General features: G+C 38.9%; 1 protein-coding gene across 4 annotated transcripts in view; it reads right to left on the reverse strand.

Annotated features, from left to right (window-relative positions):
- Positions 1-21,946, reverse strand: part of REV3L (REV3 like, DNA directed polymerase zeta catalytic subunit) — a 178,603-nt gene extending 156,657 nt beyond the window's left edge. For 2 of the 4 annotated variants that reach the window (XM_070559290.1, XM_070559288.1), the window contains exons 1-2: positions 21,032-21,946; positions 11,268-11,395 (exon numbers count right to left, since the gene is read on the reverse strand). Coding sequence is in view for 2 of the 4 variants with exons in the window: in XM_070559287.1 (XP_070415388.1) it covers positions 21,032-21,170 (139 nt within the window). In the remaining 2 variants the exon portion in view is untranslated. The remainder of the gene's footprint in view (positions 1-11,267; positions 11,396-21,031) is intronic. The other 2 variants (XM_070559287.1, XM_070559286.1) reach the window with 1 other exon arrangement.
- Positions 21,947-27,650: the final 5,704 nt, after the last annotated feature.

Here is a 27,650-nt window from a genome sequence, read left to right on the forward strand (position 1 = left end):
TCAAAAGAAATATATGAAGAGACAATGGCTGAGAATTTTCCTAATTAAAGCACCAAATCACAAAATGAAGGAATTGAAAGAACAGCATACAAAAGAAAACAGACACATCATATTGCAAAGGTAAAGACACATCATATCCAAAGGCACATCCAAAGACAGAAAAAAATCTTAAAGACTGTGAAAAAAAGAAAAAGACACTTTACATACAGAGAATCAAAGATAAGAATTATAGCAAAACTATGCAAGACAGACCACGACAGTGACATCTTTTAAGTGCTGAAAGAAAAAAAAGGCAATCCACAATTCTATATTCAGTAAAAATACGTTATAAAAATCAAGGAAAAATAAAGTCTCTTTCAGAAAAACAAAAACTGAGATAATTCATTACCACCAGACTTGCTCTACAATAAATGTTAAAGGAAGTTCTTCAGGCAAATGATATATGACATCAGACAGAAACTTGGATCCACACAAAGAAATCACCCAACACTAGAAATGACATAAATGAAAGTAAACATGAAACTTCATTTATTTCTTATTTGTAATTGCTCTAAAATATAACTGCCTCAAGCAAAAAATAGTAGCAATATATTTTGTGTTGATAGCATATATAAAAGTAAAATGTATGACAACAAAAGCACAAAGGATGAGCAGGAAGGACTGGGAGTATAAAATTGAAAGGCGTTATAGTACATATGAAGATAAGTACTATTATATGACGGAAGACTGTGATTAGTTACAAATGTATACTATAAACCTTAGGGCTGTCACTAAAATAATTTCAAGAAGAGGTATAATAAATGAGCAAATAGTGGAGAGAAATGAAATGTTAAAACATCCAAGTAATCCAAAAGAGGAAAAAAGCAGCAAAGAACTGACAGAATAATAGAAAACAGCTACCATAGTGGTAGATTTTAGTCCAACCATATTACTACTTACATTAAATGTACACAATCTAAACACACCAATTAAAAGACAGATTGTCAGACTAGATAAACAAACAAGCCTAACCATATGCTATCTACAAGAAATCCATTTTAAATATGAAAACATAAATGGGGTGAAAGTAAAAGGATGAAAAAAAGATATGTTGGGAGACAATTCTCCATGGGTCTCTGTTGGGGTGGCTATCTTTGAACCTACTTAGCAGTACTTGGCCTACAACCATCTCCCCAATTTCTCCTTATTAATAAGCTATAAAGTGGAGATTCAGGAATCTCATGTCTATTGCCAGCATCTAAGGGATTTTGTGCAAGTTAACTTGTTAGCGTTCAAAAAGGTAAAATCTAAGACCCTTCACAATTCTTGACATGATATACCATGTAAACACTAACCAAAAGAAAGCTGAAGGGGCTACATTAGTAACACACACAGACAACTTCGGAACAGGGATAAAGAGGCCATTTCATCAGGAAGACAAAATAATCCTAAATATGTATGGGCCTAACAAAACTTCAAACTACATGAAAACAAAAGCTGACAGAACTGAAAGAGAAATAGACAAATCCACAACTTCAGTACTCCTATTTGATAGAACAAGCAGATGATAAACATGTGGAAACATCAAGCTTACTAGTAAAAGAAAATACACAAACTCACAATGATATCATTTACACCTATAAGACTTAATTTAAAACTTAACAAGTCTGACAATTCTAAATGTTGGTGAAGATGTGGAGCATCAGAAACTTTCCTACACTGGTGGTGGGAGTCTTGATAGAAGCACTTTGGAAAATAATTTGGCATTACCTAATAAAGCAGAGATGTGCACACCCTAACCAGCAATTCCAGCCCTGGTAGAACTGGGATAAACTCTTACACACTGCACTGGAAGGCATGTACAATGGTTTTCATAAGAGCACTGTTTATAATTGAGGATAAAAAACAGGAAACGACTCAAATGTTCACAAATAGGAGAATGAATAAATAAAATCGTGGTAGTCATATAACGCAACACTATACAGCAGTGAAAATGAATGAATGACAGCTATATAAGTCAACACGGATGATTCCCCAAAACATAATGGGGAAAAAAATCACAGAACTCAAAAATAAGTAGCTCCAAAAAGATAAAACTAAACAATATATATGTTTAGGGATATACACAGGTGAGATAAAACTATAAAGAAAAGCAAGGAAATGATTAACCAATATTAGATAGGAGAGGAGGAGGCAATCAGGGACTTCAAAGATATTTGTAATGTTCCATTTCTTATACTGGGTAGTGGACAGGTATTTGTTGTATATTCTTTATACATATTATAGATATTATCATACTTATTTTAATTTCATATTTTAAAATTCTTATGAAGAATAAGTAATAAATACAGATTCACTCAGCAAATATTAAAAACAAACCCCCCAGGGCTGGCCCAGTGGCGCAGCGATTAAGTGTGCACATTGCACTTCTCGGCGGCCCGGGGTTCGCCGGTTCGGATCCCGGCTGTGGACATGGCACCATTTGGCAATAAAGCCATGCTGTGGTAGTGTCCCATGTATAAAGTAGAGGAAGATGGGCAAGGATGTTAGCTCAGGGCCAGTCTTCCTCAGCAAAAAGAGGAAGATTGGCAGCAGATGTTAGCTCAGGGCTAATCTTCCTCAAAAAAAAAAAAACCCAAAATAAAATAAAATCATGAAATACAAGTGCAACATGTTCTGTTAGGCCCAATTAGATACTGAGACTCACATGACCCAAACAGGCCATACAAGACATTGCTCATAGTTAGCAGAATATAAAACATGAAACAACATGCCAAGAAGACAGTGTCAAGTAGTTACTCTTCAGCAGAAATCTGCACAGTAATTTAGGGACTATTCTTTCTCCACCCCGACCCCTACTCCCCACCCCCAGGGCAGGTCAAGTGTAAGAGGATCGGTATAGTAGCTAGGCTATCTTAGAACTACCAAATAGCAACCACTATCTCCAGTCCCATGGACACAGCTTCCTGAACCTCACAACTGACTTGCTCAATTACAAGAGTTATCACACCCAGTGAAGCCCAAAGCTGTAGTCTATCACGGGTATTTACAGTTCATTCACAGCCCTCCTAGTTCATATGTAATTTACTAACCACAAGTCACTTTTACAAAAAGCAATAGTGTTAGGTTACACAGCGCTGACATTCTATCTTTATCAGGTTTCCAAGTGAATAAAACTAGGAAGTTAACCCAAGGCCACAGTTGTCCAGAGAAAAGAAAAGCTATTATTAACTCTTTACTCACAACAAATAGGGAGATTCAGTTTAGAATGGCACTGAGCTAAACATCTATTAATATATTTCAATGAATCTAAGATGCCAATGATTCTAAGACATCATTAATTTTTGCACTGCCAAGAAACAACAAATGCTGCTAATTATATACGGTGCACCACTGATTGTAAAACACATCCCCATTACTGAGATATAGAAATGGGGGGAAACACACTTTTTAGAATCAATGAAATACAGAATAACCCTTCTCCCAATTTTTCACTAAAATATTTAAGATATACAACCCTGGGGCTGGCCCGGTGGTGCAGCGGTTAAGTGTGCACCTTCCACTTCTCAGCGGCCCGGGGTTCACCGGTTCGGATCCCAGGTGTGGACGTGGCACTGCTTGGCAAAAGCCATGCTGTGGTAGGTGTCCCACGTATAAAATAGAGGAAGATGGGCACGGATGTTAGCTCAGGGCCAGGCTTCCTCAGCAAAAAGAGGAGGACTGGCAGTAGTTAGCTCAGGGCTAATCTTCCTCAAAAGAAAAAAAAAAAAGATATACAACCCTATTTTCCATCTTGGAGAAACAGTCTGCTCCAAAAGAAACCAGATGCCTACTAAAAACTTTCTGAGATGTCTAAGGTTGTATTCTCTCACTGAATACCTCTCGTTTTTCATCTATTCTAAAAAGACAATTCCCAATATCAACATAACTGATGGGGCAAAGCCCTCTCCATCCTGGATGTTGAATTAGCTTGTGTGACTGATTAAATCATCAAAAAGCCCAAAGGGCCTTTACAACCTGGAGACTTTCATGTAATGCTCTGGTTAAATACAAACAAAAAAGCCCCCAAAAAACATACTGCCTCAGGCTATCAGGAATAAGTTTGTTCTCACAAGACACAGAGACTGTGCGGTGAGAACAGGGGAAAACTCTTAAACCTCAATCCAGTAGAGGCATACTAGATGAAAGTTTTCATCTAAGCGTTGTCCACAATTATTAGTTCTGTCTATCTGGGAGGCTGATTCTATCAGCTTATAAGTGGAAAATGACGACAACTAAGTGGACTCTCCATACTCTGCCTACTGGCAAAACACCAGTGCTGGATAAACAGCTTCTTGTTCACAGACCGCTAAGTATGGGACCTATATAAATATTCAACAGCATACATAACATATCTTCTCAAAACGCCAAAGAGAAGAATCTGTGATAATTTACATTGGGAAACAGACGAAATGTAGAAAGTATTTTCTGTATGTCTTCAGTAAGATACAACAAAATTAAGTTTCTGTGAAACATCTTTTCATAAGGAAAGATGATCAGTTAAGAACACTAGGAAGGAATAAACACACAAGAAACATATGCAGACTAAGATACAGATGGAACCCTAAGAGATAAGGAAAAAGGAAAGAATATAAAGAACAAAATTAAAATCCACTTTCGAGATGAGAAAGAACAAAGTCAATACTGCAGAAAGACATATCAGTAACACAGAAGATGAAAACAAAAATGTTCCCCAAGAATGCGAAAGGAAGAAGTTAAAAATTAAGACGGAGGACAAGTATAAAAAAGAAATGTGATCCAATCCATAAATAATGGGTATTTCTTTCAAAAAGAAACAGCATAACATATGGTATAGAAACAATAACCAAAGGTATAACAGAACAGCTAACCCCAAATAAAAAGCACCCACTTCTCCACATCAAAAGGATTTTCCCGTCTCAGTCAAAATTAAAAGACACCAGAATAATGTTCAGAGAATTTTAAAGGAAAAAGCTGGGACACACGAAAACCATACTGAGCCATGCTGTCATTAAAACATTCAGGAACAAAAAAGCCATTTTCAGATATTCCAGGGTTCAGAAAAGTAACCCCCAAGTATATCTCCTGAAAAATAGTACCTGAAAACAAATTTGAGGCAACCTAAAAAGAGAATAAAAATTGGAACTCAAGAAAGGATATCAAAGTGTCATATAAAGAGATTAGTGGTGGTACTCCATACCAAATTAATATGTACAGGTGAAACTGCTCTACCGAAACTGAACACATAAGCTAAAACTTTTTGAAAGAGATGATATACAGTTTAAAACATTCAACATTTATAAGTTAAAGATTAACTTGGGGAGCTGAGAGCATTAAAAAGCTAAAATAAGCTAAATTCCTTGTGTTATAGAAAAGAAAATAATACTTTTTGTTTTTGAATGTTATAATTACAACTACATTTCTGTACAGATGCTTTTAAAAATGATTTCTGTATCTATGCTTTTAAAAAAATAAAATACATAAAACAAGGTCTATGCCGTACAAAACAAAAACCAAAGGAAAGCATAAAATAAAATTATTAAAAAGTGTAAAATTAAAGGAGTAAAAATCAAACACATCAATTATAACAAACTTTTATTGTTTAAAATCTCCCTATTAGAAAGATACTCAGATGGGGTTAAAAAAATGAAGTGACATAAAAAGGATTAAAAACGGTGACAGGCAATGAATGATTATTGAGGAAATAGTCAAACTAAAAGGAAACAGGAATAACAATTTTGACATGGGACAAGAAGTAGGATTCAAGAAGAAAAAGAAATAAAGGGTCTCTTTAGATTGATAAAAAGATATCTACAGTGCAACTCAAATACTGTCTAGGTCTATAGCTGTTCGTTATAGGTCTGCAACAAGACAAGTATAAAACTTGAAAGTAAGCATTTAGATAATCTAAAAGGGGAATTCTATACCTGTTTAATATAATAATAAAAAAAGGAAGCTTGTATTCTGCTTGTTGGTTTTTCTTTTTCATTTCACTTTTCCAGTAACTGACTTTTTTTTTTTTTTGCTGAGAAAGATTACCCCTAAGCTAACATCTGTGCCAATGTTCCTCCACTTTTTTTTTTTAAAGATTTTATTATTTTTTCCCTTTTTCTCCCCAAAGCCCCCCAGTACATAGTTGTAATTCTTTGTTGTGGGTCCATCTAGTTGTGGCATGTGGGACGCTGCCTCAGAGTGGTTTGATGAGCAGTCCCATGTCCGCACCCAGGATTCGAACCAATGAAACACTGGGCCGCCTGCAGTGGAGCACGCGAACTTAACCACTCGGCCATGGGGCCAGCCCCTCCTCGACTTCTTATATGGGGGTCACCACCAAAGCATGGTTGATGAGTGGTGTAGGTCTGCACCAGAGATCTGAACCTGCAAACCTGGGTTGCTGAAGCAGAACATACTGAACTTAACCATTATGCCACAGGGCCAGACCCCACTTTTAATATATTTTAAAGTATCAGAAAAAATATTGATGCTCCACCACGAATAGTCTGAAAAGCACTGCTATAAAAGACATATCAGTTATGAAACTTTAGAGATGTAAAGAAAAAGTGAAGAACAAAATGGAAGTGGGAAACAAGCCCATTTCATGACAGATGAGATATAAAAATAAGTATATAGAGGATGAAAACAAATTACAAAGTGTCATATTTTCTTTAGAAACTCATCTATTATAAGATGTCCCATCAATTTAATATCAGCTGTCCAGGAGGGAAAATTTATGTATTTATGTGTATTAAATGTACACATTGTGAGATGTCAACATCAGAAATGTTAATTTTTTAAAAAGGATTAATCAAGGAAATGATAGTAAGTCAACAATTTGGTATAAATAAACAGAAAACTTTAATTATCAATGAAACATTTATAAAGATACTGATGATATAATAGACGCTAAAGAACACCTCAATAACTTTAAAAAATAAAAACTACATAAAGCACGGCAAAAATTGGTTTTCAACCATTCCCCACGATAAATCATTTTAAGATTTCTGTTTATTTTTGCTTTTTTGATGCTGCTGGCAAAATTACATATGAAGAAAGGGTCTACCTACTTTAAAAACTTTTGAAAACTCTACTAAATGACTCAAAACATACTCATCTGTCCAGCCTCTCAGTTTTCTAATTCCCTTTTCATATAGAAGTCCAGGGAAGAAGTCAAAGTATTTCATAATGTCAGATAATACACAGGAGCAGATGCCTCTGCTCCCCTTTCCTAGCTCCCCTCTATCTTATTAAAAATGCAGGATATTATTTGGGTAGTGGGTGGCATTATTGCTTTCTTAAAAAAGTCACTGTCTGTCTTTCTTCTACGGGGCCCACTGGGTAAATGCTTGCCTGATCTAGCCACCCTAATAAATAATAAAGGCTAGCTGCATAGGTAAAGGGTTATATATGAGTTAGAGCATTGCCTGAACCACTACAACTATATATGTGTTGTACACATTACTCACACACACACACAAACTGAAGTAGATGAGAATCAAAGCAACATTATTAACGATGGATCCTAAGTGAAACAAAGTATTTTCCATCTATGCTACAACAGTCTATCTAAAAACAGCTCTCCAAAGGATGATCCTACTTCTTGGATTGGTCTGTCAAAAGGAGTGGTCTCATGACAGAACCAAACCTAGAAGAGAAAAAAGTAAATCAAAGATAGGATCCTTTTGAAACTGTTCATTTTAAGTCACAGAGTTTTAAAAGGTAAGTTCTCTAAATAAGATGTGATAAAGTTGGGATCTTTTTGTTCCATTCGTGTGCCTAATATTTAAACCTAACTTCAACTAAACATGATCTAAAAGCCTCACTTAAGATATAAAAGTTCTTTATAAAGATGAAAGAAAATTAAATAAAAGGTATTTACCATAAGGATAAACAAACTGAGAAAAATATTCGCAATTCACCTCAGAGGGAAACCAATTCCTAATATATGAAGAGCTCCTTGGAATTAATAAGCAAAAGACCAAGACTTTCAACAGGAAAGTAGGTTAAAAAAAAAATTAAAGACAAACAAGTAGTACACGGAGAAGGAAATACAAATGGCTCTCAAGCATATAGAAAGGCACTTGATATCACTCAAAATAAAAGAAATACAATTTAAAACTACACTGAGATCCATGTTTTTACCTGTCAAATTGGCAAAGATCAAAACATTTGAGAACACAATCTTGGTGAAGACATGAAAAAAGTCTCATATTGCTGGTGGGAGTACAGATCGAAACAACCTCTGTATCACAGTTTTTCTCACTCAACGAAATCCTCGTAGGACATTTAAAAATTGTAGAACACAAGACATATTCAGCCCAGTATGGGCTGTTGGTGATTTTCAAAAAATTGTTATAATTGTCAGCTTTTATAGAATTTTGTTCACATAATGAAGCAGATAGGTGGGCAAGTTTAAGAAACCTGGATGATGAACACAGCACTCTGGCTCCATCTGCTGCTCATCCCATGATACCTCATTGTGCTCTTAGTAGGTGCTCAATAAATATTTGTTGTGTGAATGGGACCAGGAATGATGCTAAGGGATGATGAGAATGGAATAAAACAAGAACAAGGAATTAACTAAATTTATCTGAATTGTTGAATACACTGCTTACATAAACAGTACACTTTTTTAAGATCAGGGCATCATCACTCTGGCAAATGTTTCCAGAAAAATGAGGCAGCCAGCAAGAGTGGTATAGTAGACTGTTGCAGTAATGGCCCACTCATGAGTCACACACTCTTAGGAAACCCCTCCCCACACTGACTCTGGGGTTGGCCACATGATTTGCTTTGGTTCATGGGAAAACAGAAAATATATGGGGCTTGCCTTCACTTGCTGTTCCTGTAACCGCTACTAGTGCCCCCAGGTGAAGGCTAGTCAGCTAGAGACACAAGGCCCTCCACCACCCCAGCCAACAGCCAGCCCCAGAATCCAGACATATGAGTGAAGACATCCTAGACCAATCAGCTTCTAGCTGACAACTTATCAGCTGATTGCAGCCCCAGAAGCAAGCCCAGCCAGAAGCAAAAGCAGAACTGCAACTGAGCCCAGCCCAGAATCTTGGGCTAAGAAATGGCTACTGTTTCACATCATCATTAAGTTTTGGGGAGGTTTGTTAGGCAAAGACTAATACAGGTGGAGGCCAGCCCCGGCGGCCTAATGGTTAAGCTCGGCATGCTCAACTTCAGCTGCCCGGGTTCAGTTCCTGGCACAAATCTACACCAATCATCTGTTAGTGGCCATGCTGTGGCAGCCGCTCACATACAAAAAGAGGAAGACTGGCAACGGACATTAGCTTAGGTGAATCTTCCTCAGCAAAAAGAAAAACAAAAAAACTGATGCAAGTTGGGAGGGGAACAGGATTGGTGGACAAGGAAAATTTTTGCTTTACTTGTTTCTGTTTTTTAAATTTCATAAGAATACATTCATATACTACTTGTTTAATTAAACTAAACTTATAAAAATATTTTATATCAGATTGATAGTAAAGTCCTATCACCTTATAAACATACACATGAAACAAAACAATTCAGTCCAAATGGGAAGATGAATTTGAGAGGAGACATTAATATTACTCAGAAACAAATGGGTCAGTAAAGAGTACCAAGGTATACTATCACAAAAAAATAGTGAATAAGAATATATTCACGGTCACTGCCACACCTCAATAACGGCTAATCTCAAATTCTGGAAGTGTCAGGAAGCATACATCTCATATTTTGCTTTCTCTGTTTAGGCAGGTAATGGCCTAACACATGTTCCTTCATTTTAATCTTCACATGCTAAGAGATAAACATATGCTGAATAACTTCAGGCAAAAGTTAATTGACCTCTCCATGCCTTATTTCCTCAACTGTAAAATGGAGATAATAATACCTATTTTATACCATTGTTGTGAAGATTAAATCACTCAGAACAGGGTACAAAGCAAGGGCTCAATAAACGGTCTATCACCTGTTAGTAAACGATATCAAATTAAGGTCTTTTGACTAACCTGGCTTCTATTTTAAAATCACTAAGCATCATCAACCAAGGTATGAATCATCAAAATTAATTTGAAAATTTTTCTAATGACTTCATGAAAAAAATTAAAAGACAATGTTACTAAAAACCAAAATAAAACAAAACAAAACCTGGGAATATATGTAGGAAAAATATGGTGAAGAGCATCAAAACTCCTGGCAATAATGAATTCATTTGGTCCACATTCCACAATCTCAAATAAGTTTAAAAACCAAAGGTTTCAATTTTTGTGTGTGTTACAACTTCACAAAAGGCAAAAACAAGAAGAGAGCAGTAAATCCTACCATCATCTTTATTGTGATCTCTGGTGCACATACTTTCAACACGTTCTACCATCATTTTAAAAAAAGAAGGCACTACTGATGGCTTTGGAAAATGAAGCTTTCACAAGAAATACACTTAACCTAATCCGCAGCACTGGAAAACTGTAGTTACTCCTTGATCGATGACTTAACACTGCCCTTTTTCAAGGAAAGATCAGGCCTGTCTACATATATATACACACACATCAACAGTTAAAGAAGAAAACTCAGGCCTGAGTGGGGTACTTATAAAAAAAGTCAATTTTTTAAAATGTGTTCTTAAACAGGTAATTACCTAGCCTGTAGACATGAGTCAGGGACCGACTATAAACAGCCTTATACCACAATGTGCAGGTATTTATACTATTGTGAGGAACAAATAAATCCTACAAAAATGGAATTTTCATTTGAACTCAATTCAAATATTTTAAAGAGTACTTAGCATTCATGAAGTAATGTGGCAGACTGTGGAGTCAGAAGGGCAAGGAAAGTAACATTTATGTTACTATATAAGCAAGACATTTGTATTTAACCATAATAATCCAATGAGGTGGAAATTATTAAAACTCATTTTACAGAGGAGGAAATTAAAGCTCATAGAAGTAAAATAACTTGCCCAGGGTCTCTCAGCAGCAGAAAGCAGTGTGAAGGGTATGGGGGGGGAGGGAGGGGAAGGCATAGGAGGGTAGCACCATGTGACTATTACACCCACAGACAAACACAACACCCAGTGTCAGTCCTTTATCAGCAATGTGAAAGGGGGCCAGGACTATGGGAAACCAAAGAGATGATCTTTTGGAAATGGGCAAAGGGTCACAGCTGGCTTTAAAGAGATTGCTATTTGAGTTGTTACTTCAAGGATGAGTAGGATTTATCAATTTCAATGCCAAGGCTCACCCCCACCCCCCTCATCCCCAATATATTAACCAAAATAAATTACTTACTTGAAATTGAGAAAAACAATTTTGAGAGAAATCTTCCTCAGATATATTATTCCATAGTTTTAAAACAAATAATATGATGACAGTTTAATTTTTAGGTTGCTTTTATGTGGCTTGTCTTGGTTTTTATTCTGAAATGAAATTTAGATTAGTCATTTTCTTGTTCTGAGAAACTAGGAGTATGCCAACATGTTTTAATTTCACATTTTTTCACATATCAACATGTATTCTTACTTACAAACTCTTTCGTTTCACCATCTCAAACAAAACCTAATTTAATATATAAATTACTTTGAAGTGTAAATATATATACAAAATAAGATATTTCTTTTAATTCTTGTTATACTTCCTTGGAAATTGTAATAAATGGAAGAAAAATAGAAAACTCTTGTTATACTATTATATATTACACAAGCATTTTTGAGGTAACACGCTTTCCTTTATTATTTGAATCGTTTATATAGTAAATGTTCTCTCAACCCAAAGAAAATTAAATAACTGCCCCCAAGAAAATTGACCTCAAATTCTTAGTAATTCCCACAACTATCATCTAAAAAAGAAAACAGAATTGGACCCAAAAAACCCCTAAGTTTTCCAATGGCAATTACTCCCCTTTTTTCTCAGAATTTACTCTGCTAGGCATATACTCAATTTCTGCTGCAGAAAACAGTCCAGTTTGCCAATACTAATTAAGCAACAAAATATTTTTCATTTAAAAAAAATGAAATATTTAAAAATCTACAGAGAACTAGAAGAAACACAAAAGATCATCTGGAAAACTTGAAAAGAATGACCAAGAAAAATCCCCCAAAAATCTCCACACACCAAAAGGTTAAATAGACTGTCATTAAGAGGGTTTTACTTTTACTGTAACTAGTGTTTGTCTCAAAAACGCATCCACTTTATGTTTGGACAGTGGAGCTTCCTTTAAATTGCCTAAAACACCTATTCCCGCCTTAGCTGTATCTTACCTGGAAACCGTAAGTTAACACAATTTTACCCAAAGTTTACTGTACCTGAACTCCCATTATTTCCTCTTTTATTTAGTATCACTGTGGTGTCAGAATGGCAGCCAGGTATCAAAATGACATACACCATACCATATCCCTTACCTAAAAAAGTTTCTAAGTATTTCTTTGAAATATCTAGGGCTAATGGCAACATTCTTTGAAGCCTGTTTAACTCCAACCTACTTTTTCACTCATGTTATTTTTAATTGAACAAATTCTAATCCAATCAAAAGCCAGGTGAGAGAAAATTTCACTACAGCACAGGAACTTGAAACGTCTCCTGATACATTTCCCTTTTCTTTGAAAAACTGTACACATACAATTCTAGTACCAATTTTTGTTTACATCCATCCTAAATTCCTCTTGCTATAGTCTAACCTTTATTTATTCTTCTTTTTTTTAAAGGAGATAGGTACAATCATCTCAAAACAAATCCTACTACAACCTATTCTACAGGAAGATTCTAAGCACTATTGGACACAGGAGGCCCTCAAAGATTTCTAAACTGTGTACATGCAGTTCTTTTAATAATTCTTCTAAGGTTCTGTATATTCATCTTTCATCAATGCCTTCTTCCAATTTTCCCTCAGGTTTGGAGTACCAGTGGGAGGCAGTGAGAACTGAGAGTCAAGACCCCCAGTTTTCAGACCAAGCCCCAGACCCAAAACTATAGGACGCTGGACAAATCCCTGAGCTTATATACCTAGATTGCAGTTTTCTTTATATAAAATGAGAGGATTTGACCAGAACAGTGTTTCCCAACCTTTTTCACATTGTAAATAATATTTGCTCAGCACACTGGCCAACAGGAGGGCATTTGGAGGCATCGACATGGTGCTTGGTGAAAAAAATTTATCACATTTTCTTTATATAATTATAGATGAAAAATTAAAATTTAAATGAAGTTTGTAATAATATGAATGAATCTCAAATCCAACTTTTTCCACATCAGGAACAATATTTCAAAATAACAATGATGCTTTATTTTTGCAGAACATACATGCACTATTTAGGCAGTCACCTTGCAGCAAGCTAAATGGCACATTAGATGCACATGGCTAGGAGGATCCCACACAGGCGAATACAGAAATTCAGGCCTAGACTGGGGCTCCAAAAGACAACATCCCTGCTACCCTGTCCTCTCATCTTCAGTGGGCTGCCCCGTGCTCTGGGTGACATGCTCCTCAGGCACGTGGAATACTACAAACTCCAATAGCAGCTCCATCATCCCCCTTCTCCACGAGAGGCAGCCACACACTCTGTAGCTGGCTGGAGCAGATTCCAAATAGTAAAGCACCTCCTTCAAACATCAAAAGCAGCAGTAACCGCTGGTTGTTGCTCATCATGCTATCCGCTTACAGGAACCCCACAGCCTTCCTTCAGACCTCACTCCACTAAAGCCACTCTCCCTGTGTTAGTGAGCCACATAACATCAACTGGAGGCTCTGAATGGGAAGACCTCTAGCAAAAACTAAAATAAACAGTATTGCAGTAACCATTTGACAACTGTTTACAATTACTATGGACTTTTATTTTCGTTCTTCCTTACCAATTCCTGTAAGCACAACTTTAAAAAATCAACTCTGAATAGATATTACATGCACATGGTAAAAAAATAATACTCAAAAATTACCAAACTGTATTAAAAAAAATTTAGTCTCCCACCTTTGTCCTCTAGGCCACCAGTTCCCCTTACTGGAGGGAACCATCGTTATCAAACTCTCATAGCCTTTCAGATACATACACACATATTTTAAACCACAGATGGCAGCATACTATACATGGAGTCCTGCATCTTGCTTTTTTCCTCTTAATAGATCTCAGACATGCACCATAGCAGTACACACAGTGTTCCCTCATTATTTTTAAGGTCTGCCTAATGTTCCATTGAATAGATGATGCCATAATTTACTTATCCACTTCCCTACTAGCTTATGTTTAGGTTGTTTCCAATCTTTTGCAATGACAAATACTGCCACAAATATTCTTACATGTTCATTTGAAACATACATAAAATCTTTTAGAAGATAAAATCCTTGAATGAAATTGCTAGATCAAAATATATGTGCATTTTTAATTTTGAAAATGATTTCCAAATCGCTTTCCATAGAAAATGAACACTTTATATTCCCACCAGCAATGTATGAGAATGCCCATTTCCCCTTTCTCTCATTCTCCCCAAGTTACACTATGTAATCAATCTTTCCTAATTTGATAGGTGATAAATGGTTTGTTGTAGCTTTAATTTACATCTTCATTATAAATAAAGTTGCACATCTTTTCATATGAATTCTCTTTGCTCATTTTTTCTACTGGATTATTTTCTGGGAGCTCTTTGCATATTAAGAGAAAATTAGTCCTTTGAGAAAAACGTACAAATAAGATTTACTAGTCTGTTTCTCTTTTAACTTTATGATTTTCTTCTCTAAACGGAATTTTATTTTCATGTTGTAAAATTCAGCAATCTGGCTTCAGTTGTTTGATGCTTTGAAAGGTCTTTGCCATTCCTAGATTTATATTAAAAATAATTATCCTACTTTTTTAAGGTTTTTTTTTGGTGAGGAAGATTGGCCCTGAACTAACATCTGTTGCCAATCTTCCTTTTTTTTTTTCTCCCCAAAGCCCCAGGACATAGTTGTATCTCCTAGTTGCAAGTCATTCTACTTCTTCTATGTGAGATGCCACCACAGCATTGCTTGATGAGCAGTGTGTAGGTCTGTGCCCAGGATCCCAACTGGTGAACCCTGGGCCACTGAAGCAGAGTGTGCAAACTTAACCACTTGGCCACGGGGCTGGCCCCAATTATCCTTCATTTTTTGTTTTTACATTTAAATCTTTGAGTCAGCTGGAAGCCAACTTTTTATTTTTCCAGATGACTAACTGGCTGTCTCAACACTGTTTATTAAATAATTCTTCTTTTCCCTACTGATAGGTAAAGGTAGCATCCATTACCATATACTAAGTTCTTATACATATTTGAGTCAGTTTCTGGCCTTTGCTCTGTTTCATTGCTGTCATGTGCCAAAACCACGCTACTTGTCAAAGCATTTTAATATTAAAATCAGTTTACATATAAATTGGTATAATAAAACCAGAAATTACTGGCTTGCTTCAATATAAAAATCATTTTGCAGTTCCTAAATTGAATTTATATAATCAAGTTCAACACTATTAACATGCAATCATGCATTTTGGTTGACTTATTTTGGAGCTCAATATGAACCCCAAATCTTTTTTACAGTATTTCTGAACCATATCTAGAAAGCCAATTTTTCCTTAATTTGGTACATGAATAGTTTTTAATTATAAAATCAATACAGTTCTCTGTAGAAAATCTGAAAAATACAAAAAACACCTCCCAGAGATAACCAACCTTTACATTTTGGTAATTCCTTTCTGCATTCTTAATAAATAACTATTCATAAACTGATTTTTTTCACATACTATATTGACAGCATTTATCCATATTATTTTATATTCTCCTAAAACATAATTTTAATGACAAATTCTACTATATGAATATGCCCAATTTATGCAACCAATTCCCCACTGTTGGATATCTGGGGTTGTTCTCTGTGACGACTATCATCTACTGAATAATTCTTGCAACAAATGCTTGAGTTTCAAGCACTGTAGTAAGCACTGACTCCACAATGGTGAGCAAAAATGAACACATTACCAGCATTTATGGAGGTTATCGGGAAAAACAGACATGGATCTCCAACATATATAAAATTACAACTATAGCAGGTGTTATGAAGCAGAGTTTATGGAACTTTGAGAGTCTATGATAGGGAAGGCTTCCCTGAGGAAAGATAAATTGGAGTTTAGGTGAAGGAAAAGGAAAAACATTCTAGGCAGAGGGAACAGCAGGTACAAAGGCCTCATTGTGGGAGGGAGCATGGCAAGAATAAGGGACTGAAATAAGGCCAATATGGCTGGAACACAAAGAGCAAGGCAAGAAGAACATGGCTCAAGCCATGACTGGATAGAAAGGTAGGGGCCAGACTATGCAAGACCTTGTAAGATATGTAGACGCCACCACATAAGACATGTAGCTTTGTCCTTATCCTAAATGCAAGGGAAAGCTACTGAAGCATCTCAAGTAGTAGGTGATATAATCAGGTTTGCATTTTGAAAAGATCCCTCTGATTACAGTGTAGAAAACAGAGTAGAAGGGAACAGAGTGGACTGGGGTAGGCCAAGATTAGGAGGCTACTGTAAACGCATCCAAAAATGCCAGTACGTTAGACTAAGGTGGTGATGGATAATGACAAGAAGTAGATGGGTTCAAAAGATAATTCAGATTTTGCCAAAAGATTTATATTCATAGATTAAAATCCCTAAAACTAGAATTATGGGGTCAAAAAAGAACATTTCAAGGATTCTGATATGCATTGCCAAGCTGCCCTGCCAAGAGCAGTTTTCTCTTCATTTGTGAATTACCTTGTATCTGTTCCTCTATCAGAATTTTTAAATTTTAAAATTCCTTTAAAATGACTTAATCCATACTTCCTTCATGAAGCCTTCCCTGACTCACTCCCCTGTCTGCCTGCTAGGTGCTCACTGAACGTGTCCTTCTTTGAGTTTTCACTTTGTCTTATACCCATTTCTATTATACTCCAATCAAGCTTTGTTCGACTTACATGTCTATCGTCCCTACTACACTGTGAGCTTCTGGAGGGTAGAAGGTGTTCATACTGATGGTACCTAACAAAGTCTCTCAATACACATAGTACGTTCTCATTAAGCGTTCACTGAATGAACTGAATCACGTATTACCAGATTCTACTGTGTCCAAAGACTCTAAGAGAGCTACTGCTTACGCCTCTGATTTCCTGATTGTGATTTTAAATCAAACACAATACAGAAAACTAATAAAATTTGCTACTCAGGGCTTCAAATACCTACTAAATAAAGTGACTAGTTTTGTTTGTGGTAAATCACTAAATCTCAGTAGTGTTCCTCAAAAATCTACTAATTATATCAAATAGGTATTATGTGATCTTAAAATATTTTTAAGTGGTTTAGCAAGAAAGGGGCTATGAACAAACAAGATTTTTATTAGAGAAATTATTTGTAACCTGAGTATTTGATAAATGCTAGTTTTCAAAACTGTACTCATCTCAAACATTTAATAACCCACCAATTTATTTAAAAAAATGAAGTTATTAAGCAACTACATAAATTTATACAGCATTTCAGAATTGTCTCTCATGTGAAAAACTTGATTTCATGTTTCACAGTCAGCATCTAGAACAGTCTACTAAAATTTTCACTAGCTGGAGGAAGACTCAGAGCGGGGATTGGCAGAGTTCCTTACAGTAATCTGAAAGACAAGCAGCTCCCTCTATAGTCTGTTTGGCCTACTTTGTTTAATTACTTGCTTTGTGAACATCTCACTCACACTCTTCTATTCATTCCTACTCTGCGTCTCAGCAGGGAAGCTTTTCGAAAGAATAATTCTGTTGAACCCTGTGCTGAGAAGACTGAGAGAGCTGTCTAAGCTCAACATGAAGTGAGTCACATCAAGCAACTAAGCAAGAGTTGGGATGTGGACACTGGACAGCTTCCCAGGTCCACCTGAGTCAGGTCCTCACAATGAAGTCTTAGGATTTTATTTAAAGTGAATTCCCACAGCAGTCACACCCATATCCAATCTAAGTGAGAAAAAACACTGTCCCGTACTTTAGTTATTTATAACCTTGCTTCCCTTCATCAAAACAAGTTACCAAAATGTTGTTATACTGCTCAACACATTGCTATATCAAAACAATGTTCAAGATATTTTAAAGATGAGCGAAAGAAAAGCAGAAGCGGCTTTTGTTTTTTTTAAATAATTCTATCACTCGCACAAAGAAAATTTAAGTGAATCTCTCAGAAATCAATATCCTCAGTCAGCAAGGGATTAAATCAGTCAGGATTTACCATTCAAATTTGAATACGCCACTTTTTTAATGCCTTTTCAAATTTCACCAACTTAAGATATGAGAGCTTTTAAACCTAACACACCATTTATTTGTTAAATTACTCAAGATATGCTCTTAAAACATAGGACCATCAGAAGTCAACTGGACTGTTTTCTACAGCAGAAAAATACTTTTCATGCTATAACAGAAAAACTGAACTGGTAAAAATGTAATAAACCTATTCAGAATTTATAATATAAATCTGATATGGCCACTTTATTTGGGAGAAAATTTCTTCTGCTACTATTTTTCAGGACCTCATTCATAAAGCAAACTCCGTTTAAAAACATCTTTTCTGCAAACCAAGGTAAAAAATTAAGGACTTCTAAAATTAAATTTATAGTACTTTATGTAACATAGGTTTATCATGTTACAATTTTTCATTTATTTATTTTACTAATTAGTAAATATATAAATATAAATTATACTTTCAAACAATAAAGCTGTCTTCATTAAAAATTCTAGCATTCAGACTTTTATGAAGCCAAATTGATCTCTCTTTTATATTAACTATTTTCAAGTTTTATTTTACTGGGTGGACTGGACTAGTTTTCTTTGAGGAGAGAATTCACAAGCAGATTATTGGACAGTTTCTGTTTATATTTAATTAACGCTAATTTTACTGAGTTTCTGAAGTGCTAAAAATGCTGACTTGATTTCTGAAAGCTGTAAACTCTAAATGTATACCAGTGACTTCCAATTTTTTCACCTGTTGAAGAAACATAAAAACTTTTATGTTTGAAACTGTGAATTATATTTATAGCAAACTCAATTTGATAATCCTTAACAACCTGAAGTTTGGGTTTCACTGTACCAAGTTTATCTTTCAATGTATACACAAAAAGTCTTACTTTTATATTCATTTATATTATACATTTCAAGGCATATAAAAAAAAAGTTTGGGGTTTTTTTTTTTTAAAGGCGGGGCTGGTAATCTATTGTAAGATGTCCAAGAAGGAAGAAGTAATGTTTCTAATCATAGTTCATACGTCTATTTTTTTAAACTGAGAAACACAAAAGTCCATCATATTCTTTATTTTTTAAAGAATATTTTCTCAGGTAGTAGAATTACTACTAGTTCACAGTGCAATTCATTTATTTCCACAAACAAAAGTTTCCTATGAAACAAAGCTTGAAAATCACTCAGCGATACATAGTTAACGACTTGTGTAGAGGAAAAAAAACTGTGTGTAGAAAAGTAAACCAAACCATACAAACTTTAATACTCAAAAATGCCACAGTATATCCTATGAGCATATCGCTTTATAATCTGGAAATCTACTGAACAGAGCCATATCAACGTCACTATCTTTTCCTTTCTCTGCACCTGAAGTGAGAACAAACAGATTATTACACTGAAATTCCAGTTAGAAACAAAGACAGCACCGCTATACTTAAAAGGTCAGAAAAATCTATCCTTCAGAACACTTCATTGCCTTTAATTTCCAGCCTCCAAAGTTTCAAGTGTTACACGTTCAACGAATTGTTAACAGCACTCAAATTCCCCATCTTACAAGGTCCATATCATCAAAATCTTTCCCACTATTTTAAAAAGGAATACTCTACCAAATCTCACTGACGACACTGAAATTTTTAACAAAGAGAATTCACATTAAAAGATAACTGCTTCGAATGAGCGCTTGTGTTTGGGAAAGTAGTGCTATTATCTCGGTAGTCCACAGAAATTGACTAGTAATAAGATGAATGGTGATTAGGGCAAGGAGCATCAAGTGGGAAACGCTGTCTAAAATCCCATAGGGCAATACACAGCTAGAGGCAAGAGCATCCCTTTCTAGGAGGCAGCTCCGTTATTTCACGTAGGCAGTTCAAAGCACGTAGAAACGTAAAACAACTCAAAACATCTCGTAAATTTGGCCACTATCCTATTTACATTATCATAAACCCCCAAAAGCTTCTGAGAAGGTAGCTTGTCACTGCCGTCTCCCCATCTGGCTCGTTCTTCTAAATAGTTCGTTTTAAATATATTATCTGTATACAAATGCAACCCGACAACCCAGCAAAGGGGCATCTTTTAATGCTTGTGTTGCTGAGTTGAGCTGTAGTCCGCAAGAAATTCACGCTATTAAGTGGGGTGTTCTACGTTGGGCAACATAAACACGCATTTCCTCCTTCCACGGATGCACATTTCCCTGAGAGCACCGCACCTGAGGATGCTGCCCTGTCCCCAGACTCTGGGGCTACAAACTCGAAGGAGTCACGACCTGCGCTCCCAGCAGAACCACATGGTCACTTCAGTGAGAACGATTCTCTGGCCCCAGGCGCCACGCTTCAGCCCACCGCCTCTCCGGAAGGGGCAGAGGAGAGCGCTGCTGAGAAGCGGCGAGGAGGAGCGACTGACAACAGAGCTGACACTTCCCCTCTCCTCCCCGAGCCATTTCCAGAAAGGGGCACTTCGGAGACGCAGGGGATGTCCGCGGTCCCACCGGCGGCCGACCTGAGAGCGGGACCCGGCGAACCCGTCCCCCCCAGACATGGCGCGGTCACCTGGCCCCTCCTGCGGGGCCAGAGCGGAGCTCGCGGCGCCCCTACCCCGCGCCCCGGAGCGCAGAGCCAGCTCCCGGCCGCCGCACGCAGTGTAAACACTCGGCGCCCGCCGCCTCCCCGCAGACCCCCGTTTCTGCGCCGCTTGTCACGCGCGGGAGGAAAGGCGAGCCGGGCGGAGGGAGGGCAGACGCGGCGGCCGGCCGCCGACAGCGCCGGCAGCGTGCGCGCGCCGGGGACGGCACCCCGGCGCCCCGGCTCCCGCTCCCGCCCCGCGCCCGCTTACCTGCCGGGGTCGCTCCGAAGACTCGCACCACCGGCACCTTCTTGACAGGGGCCTGGGTGACGGGGGATTGGCAGATATCCAGCCCCTGCAGCGGGCTGGCCATGTAGTAGTCGGCAGTCACTATCCGCACTGAGAACATGTTCGCCGCCGCCGCCACCGCCTCCTCTTCACTAGCGACCTGGCAGCGGCAGCAGCGGCGGCGGCGGCTCCTTCCGCAGCGGCAGCCCCACAGCAACGGCGGCGGCGGCGCCCCCTCCCCTCCTCGGCGCGGCCCCCTCCCCTCACACACACACACACACACCGCGAGCCGCGGCGGCGGCGGGCGGGGTTGGCACTGCTGCCGCCGCCTCCTCAGGAGCACCCGGCGAGGGGCAACAGGAGAGACGCCGTCGCGCTTTCGTCGGTGCTGGTGCTGCCGCCACCGCCGGGAATCACACGGGCTCCTCGGTCCCAGGCTGCAGCTCTTGTTGCCATGATGATGATGTCACGGACGCAACCACTGGGGGAGGGGAGGCCGGGCTTGTGTGTGGCGAAGGGAGGGCTGCGAGTAGTTGGGGGAGGGGACGCGGCGGGAAAGGGAGGGAGCGGGGCGCGCGCCCGAGCGGGACACCCAGGCGGGGCCGGGTGTTTTCTTTCCCGCCCCCGGGCACGCGGCGGGGGAGGAGGCTGGCGGAAGGCTGGGCCGGCGCCCGCGCCGGGGATCGATGACTCGGCCGCTGGGCACGGCCACCTGGGTCAGGGGCAGCGGAGGGGGCGGCGGAGCGCCGATGCCACGGATGGGTTTGGAGGGGCTTGCAGGAGGCGGGCACCCGTGTTCAGGGCCGTTTCGGAGGCTAAGCGGGACCAGCCGGAGCTGCGGTGCTCGCGCTCGCCTTGCCGACCGCCATTTCGCATCCTGCAGAGGAGGCGGGGGCCGCCGCGGAGACGGCTTTTTACAAGGTAAGAAAACCCGCCCGCGGGAGGAGGGAGGCGAGGCGCAGATCTCGTGCCGCCGCGGCCTCGCGGGAGGGCGGGCGGGCGGGCGGCGGAACGGGCGGGGCCAGGCGGACGCAGCCGGCCCTTCTCAGGTAACGCGGCGGCTCCGCGCGTGGCCTGAGGGCGGCGCGAGGGGCGGGGGCGCGCGAGCGCGGGCTCCGGCCTATAAAAGGGCCGCCCTGACGCTCCCTCTCGAACGTGCGGCGAGAGCCGCCGCGCCCCCTCTTCTTGCGCGCTGCTGCAGTGTGTGCGCGCGGCCACTTAATGAGATTTATTCACGCTCGGCTCTGCTCGGCTTTGCCAGGAGTTGGCAGAGCCGGTGCACAGGGATTTCCCACCGCGGTGTTCTTCTCCCGCCCCTTCCCTTGCCTCTCGCCCTAGCATACCCTTCCTTGGTTTCCTTTTCGGGCCCGCAGGCTGCGTCTCGGGCGCGCGCGTGGACATGTAGGGACTTGTCAGCTCGCGGTGACCGCTCTGCTCCCCGCCCTCCCCCTGCGGAATGTAGGATTAAGAGCCTTTCAGAGAAATTTTCGGCCAAAGAAAAAGGCCCGTGAAAGTCGCCGCGGTAGATGTGGACTCCCAGTGCTATTCATTAACAGGTTGTGCGAGGTTTTACTACCCGATGGCGTAAAAGCAAAAAGGGGAGAGGAAGGACCGTGAACAAAACAACTTTATCCAAAAAGAGCAGGGCAAATAGGGGTGCAGTTGAGAAATCGGAAAAAAAAAAACAAAACAGTGGTAACAGATGCAGCTGGATTGGCCATTACATTGGAACCGATGGGTTTTTGTCTGACTTGGTCACTAATATTGGGCGTGAACTTGGACCAATAATTTGTGGGGTTTTTGAGCCTATTTCCTCATCTGTGAAAGGAGAGAGCATCAATTAAAAATCCGTAAGGGTTTCTTTCCAACATAAAGATTTACGCAGTAGGAGGCAGAAACCATGATTTCAAGTTCGAAATACACCGCTGAATTAGGACTTTTGACAGTCGTTTCAATCTACCCAAATTAGGGCTGATTCTTTCAGGCTTGTATATTATACGGGTGTTTTAATGGTGGTTAGGTTGCCATATATTTGAAGTGGTGTGAGAGATCCTCATTTGGAACCATTGTGATTCTTCAAATAGAAAAATCAAAAGGCTCGAAGGGACAGATCATGGTAAGAAGCTGTCTATAAATTCCATAGCATATAATGCTAATAAGAATTTATGCTCCAAGGGGTTTGAGACTGACTACCACAGTAAATGAGCCTGCAGAGCGTGATTATAAACATAGGTGGCAAGATTTGTACTAATACGCAGAAAATTACCTAATAATATTTTTAAGAGGCAAAATCTCTTCAATTGATTTAAGTTTTAGAAGGCTATGGAAGTGCTTTAAAAATAGGACTGCCATGCTAAAATGCATCTTCTGGTAATTAAATATTTTGTACAAGCTGAATGTCAGATACACAATACCAGTGATTCTCATAGAATTCTATGGCACTACAGCGTTCTTTAAAATTTAACAGTTTAGGGGGATGGGGCCTGGAAATTTGTATTGTTGGCAACCCCACCCACCACTCTCATAATTCTTAAGTAATATAAATTGAGAATCCCTGTACTATATTATAATCAAGCACATCCATAATATTTAACTTATACTATTCCTAACTAGAAAAAGGTAAAAGCATTGAATTCACAGATTATCTCTTTCCAGAAAAAGGTCTTTCCTCCCATCTCTTGAACAACATCACTTACTTTAAGAAAATGCAATTGCAACCACAATTCAGATCCTTCTAGAATTCCAAAGAAAGAATGTTTCCTCTTGAAGAAAAGCATTTGCAGCGTGAAATTAGGATATTGTGTCCATCGCACATAATGGAGTTTAAGTTCATGCTCGAATTGAAAACCTGACAGTTCCCCCCTAACTAATCACTATCAAATGTGTGTTATAAATATGTTCTACAGAGGAAAGAAAGAACTCTGGAATCTTGAGTCAGAGAATGAAAATTTTAAACCAGCATTTACTAGCTAAACAAGTTTGGACAGCTCACTTTATTTTTTTGGAGTTTATTTCCTCATCTCTGAAATGGGTAGTAATTCCTTTTTTAACCACTCAGTGATGTTATAAGGCTCAAATGAGATAATGTATGTGAAAATATCGTAATAAACTGTTGACATGCAGAAGTTTAACTCATCTAAAATCAGTAAAATTGTTTGGAATTGTCTTATCTACATACAATGTGAGAAATGCCAAAATTAAACTCTATATTTAATATCCTTAAAGCATCTTTTTTTTGTTACTGTTGAGTGGCTTCTATTTGCCAGGTGATTTGAGATATAGTGAGAAACAAAACAGGCATGGTTCCTGCCCATGTGGATTTTATAGTTTAGCATCATAGAAATGCATTTTAGTCATATCAACCCACATTTTATCATTTCTTCTATTTCACTGATGTAGACTCATCATGTCATGCCTTTAGTAAAAGCCTGTCCAGCCTTCTGTACCAATAACGTTCAATGTGTGTTAGCATCTTTTTGTTAGCAATTTATAATCTAGAACGGAAGGCAATGGCTACCATAATTTTTGGGCAGATATTATAAGACAGCTTATGCAACACTCCTCCAGTCTCCTTTCTGCTTGCTTTTCCATACTTTAGAAGCTAGAAAATTAAAAACTACAGTTTCTAGACTCTCTTGCAGCTAGAGTGCTGGCATGAGATGAGTGGTGTGCCAGTAAATATTTAACAATGCCTGGGGGAGAGGAAAGACCCTGATTTGTAGCACTGTCCAGTTTTCATGTTGTGAATGCTCTCAGGCTATCAAAATGACTTCACTTCAAAATGTGGAGTTAGCTGGAGAAGGATGCTAACAATTGCGAGCTGGCTTTAGCATAATCACTATATATGACCTAGTTTCCAGCAATCAGATACACCCATTCAAGACACAAATGTGGAAGTGAGCAACATGATGCCTCAACTGCACTCAGGGAGTTAGGATTTTCTGGCAAACACCATATGGAGGTGTCTGGTTCTTCTGGGTAGCTGGGGAGGAGTTCTGGCATCCATTTTTAGAGTCATAGGTGCTGACTGGCAGGTGGTGCTGGGGTGGGTTTCTGCTAGAATAGCCCTGTGATGTGGAATAACTGTTTTTCCTGGTTTGGTTTTTCCTGTATGTTGTTTCTAACTATGTATTATCAAAGCCTGGTTCTCTGGTCCTCTCAGAGATCTGTGATCTAAATGCTGGCCTTTAATCTAGCTCAGACACACCCAGCAACATAATTTGTGGGGCCCAGAGCAAAATGAAAAATGTAAGTCCCCTTGTTCAAAAAGCAAGAAAAAGTGCCATTATATGTATTAAAATATAAAGCTTTTTCTTTCTTCTGTTATCTTGCCCTCAGCTTGTCATGGTGTTTTATTTGCTTTTTAACATCATTCTAACTAAAGAAAAATTGGAATTTTAAATTATTAGAATGAATTTTACCACTCATCTTTATATTGTACAATGCCATTTATAAATGCAAATATAAGAGCCTTTAACTCATACATGGAATCACCAAAATTACACAATTCATATTTCGTAGCTTGTACATGCATATGTATTTCGTGCTTGTCAGAACAGTGTAAATGCTACAGAAAACCAACTCAACTGTTTTTATTTCCCTTCTTGATAAGCACACATCCTACCAAGCTGAGTAAGGAAGGACTGAAAGGAAAGGGAACTATGGGCTGCCCTACCTTTCCTCTTTCTTCTAGTCATCATTTTCAGTGTAAATGGTATTACAGGGAAGTAAAAATACAAGTAAGAAAGGATATGATAGGGTCCTTTGGTCACTTGTATTTCTTAAGATGCCATTGCCTTCTTTCTGCCCCTAAAGCAAGTTCTGGTTCAAATGCAAAGCATAGCCTCTTGGAACTGTCAGTGCCTCCTCTAAATCAGTCATAGATGTAACATGCTTGCCTTTTCTCACTTTGTGACTCTCTGAGTTCCTACACCTCATGGGTCCACCAGAATCTTGTGCTTATGAGGCATCATGAAGACTGTACGCAAATAGGGTGGCAAGGAAGAAAGGACACACACATTGCCTGCTCAGCTTGCATGTGTAATCCATTGTACCACTGGACTTCATTTATGAAACAGCCATGCAAACATAAAAGTATTACGATTTTCAAAGCGGTGACTGCAGAGCATTAAACCAAACAATGAGACCTGTTTGCACAGTCTGCATGCCCATGAAGTTCACTCTGAGCTCAGTGTTTCTCAAAAGGGCTTCTCCTGGTGTTTCAGGTGAAACACTTCTTCATTGTGCAGGATATTTAACATCCCTGGCCTGTGGGCACTACATGCCACTGTGACAAAACTACCCCTAAAGAGGAGTTACTGCTCTCCACTGAACTCCTAGAGTGGACTCCACTATCTACAGCTAGAAACCATAATCATTGTAGATCCAAGATAGGTCCTGTGCAGCTTTTGCTAGTGATTCTCAAGCAGAGCAAAATACAGAGTTGAGTTTAAAAGATTTCAAATTTCTCATACTTGGGAGAGCAGAATTATTCTTTTTTCCCATTGTCAGAAACATAATGCCAGCTATATTAAGGATGAAACAGTATTTGAGATGAAAGTTTAAAGGTGATTAGTGAGTTTTAGGTGTCACATGCTTATAAATAGTTGACTCCAGATACGTGGCAATTTCTGGTAGTTAAGAAAAAGAGCAGAGGCTGGCCTGGTGGCATAGCGGTTAAGTTCGCATGCTCCACTTCAGCGGCCGGGGGTTGCCGGTTTGGATCCCAGGCCCACACCTACACACTGCTTATCAAGCCATGCTGTGGCAGATGTCCCACGTATAAAATAGAGGAAGATGGGCACAGATGTTAGCTCAGGGCCAGTCTTCCTCAACAAAAAGAGGAGGATTGGCAGCAGATGTTGGCTCAGGGCTAATCTTCCTCAAAAAAAAAAGAAAAATAGCAGAGAACCACAAAAAAGCAAAGAAAACCATCTTGCTTTCATTATCTTCATCAACTGGCTGAAGGGGGAAAAAGCCCCCAGGAAAGACTAAGAAAGTTGCCATAAGAAGCTATAGTACTCTTCATATGTTAGATTTTGAGCTTAGTTTCATTGTCTCTCTACTTTTTTTAATGTTTTAGTTCTTGATTTAAGAATATTAACATCATAGCATAATAGAGCTCAAATTATCCCAGATCGTTCTGTTTCCTTTATCTCTATGCTGTTAGCTACATTGAAATTAAAAGCTCTAGTTCTATACACCTGGCCTTCCCTTTGCTAACTCTGAACCTCAGTTTTCTACTCAATAAAATGGAGATATTGGTATAATTAGGTTCTAAGTCATTTCACCAAAAGCCAATTCGTTAAAAAGTAATTTTACCAAAAAATACATTTGTTAACTTCAAGATGAATATTCCCTAAAACAAGTATTTAGTGAATATAACTGATTCTTTGGCAAATTAGCTTTTAGTAGATTGGACTGTTTTCCATCCCTATTAGGTAGATCATAAGGATTAAATGAGGTATTGCAAAAAAGAAGTGCTTAGCAAAATCCTCCATAAATCTTAGCTATAATCCCTCTAACATTCTGACTTCAAATCTTGCCCATTCTCTCTCCTGAATATTCCCCATTCCTGTCCACATAATCATTGTCTGTCTGT

The sequence above is a fragment of the Equus przewalskii genome, chromosome 9 (assembly GCF_037783145.1).
Source record: "Equus przewalskii isolate Varuska chromosome 9, EquPr2, whole genome shotgun sequence".
In the NCBI taxonomy this organism is placed as follows: Eukaryota; Metazoa; Chordata; class Mammalia; order Perissodactyla; family Equidae; genus Equus; species Equus przewalskii.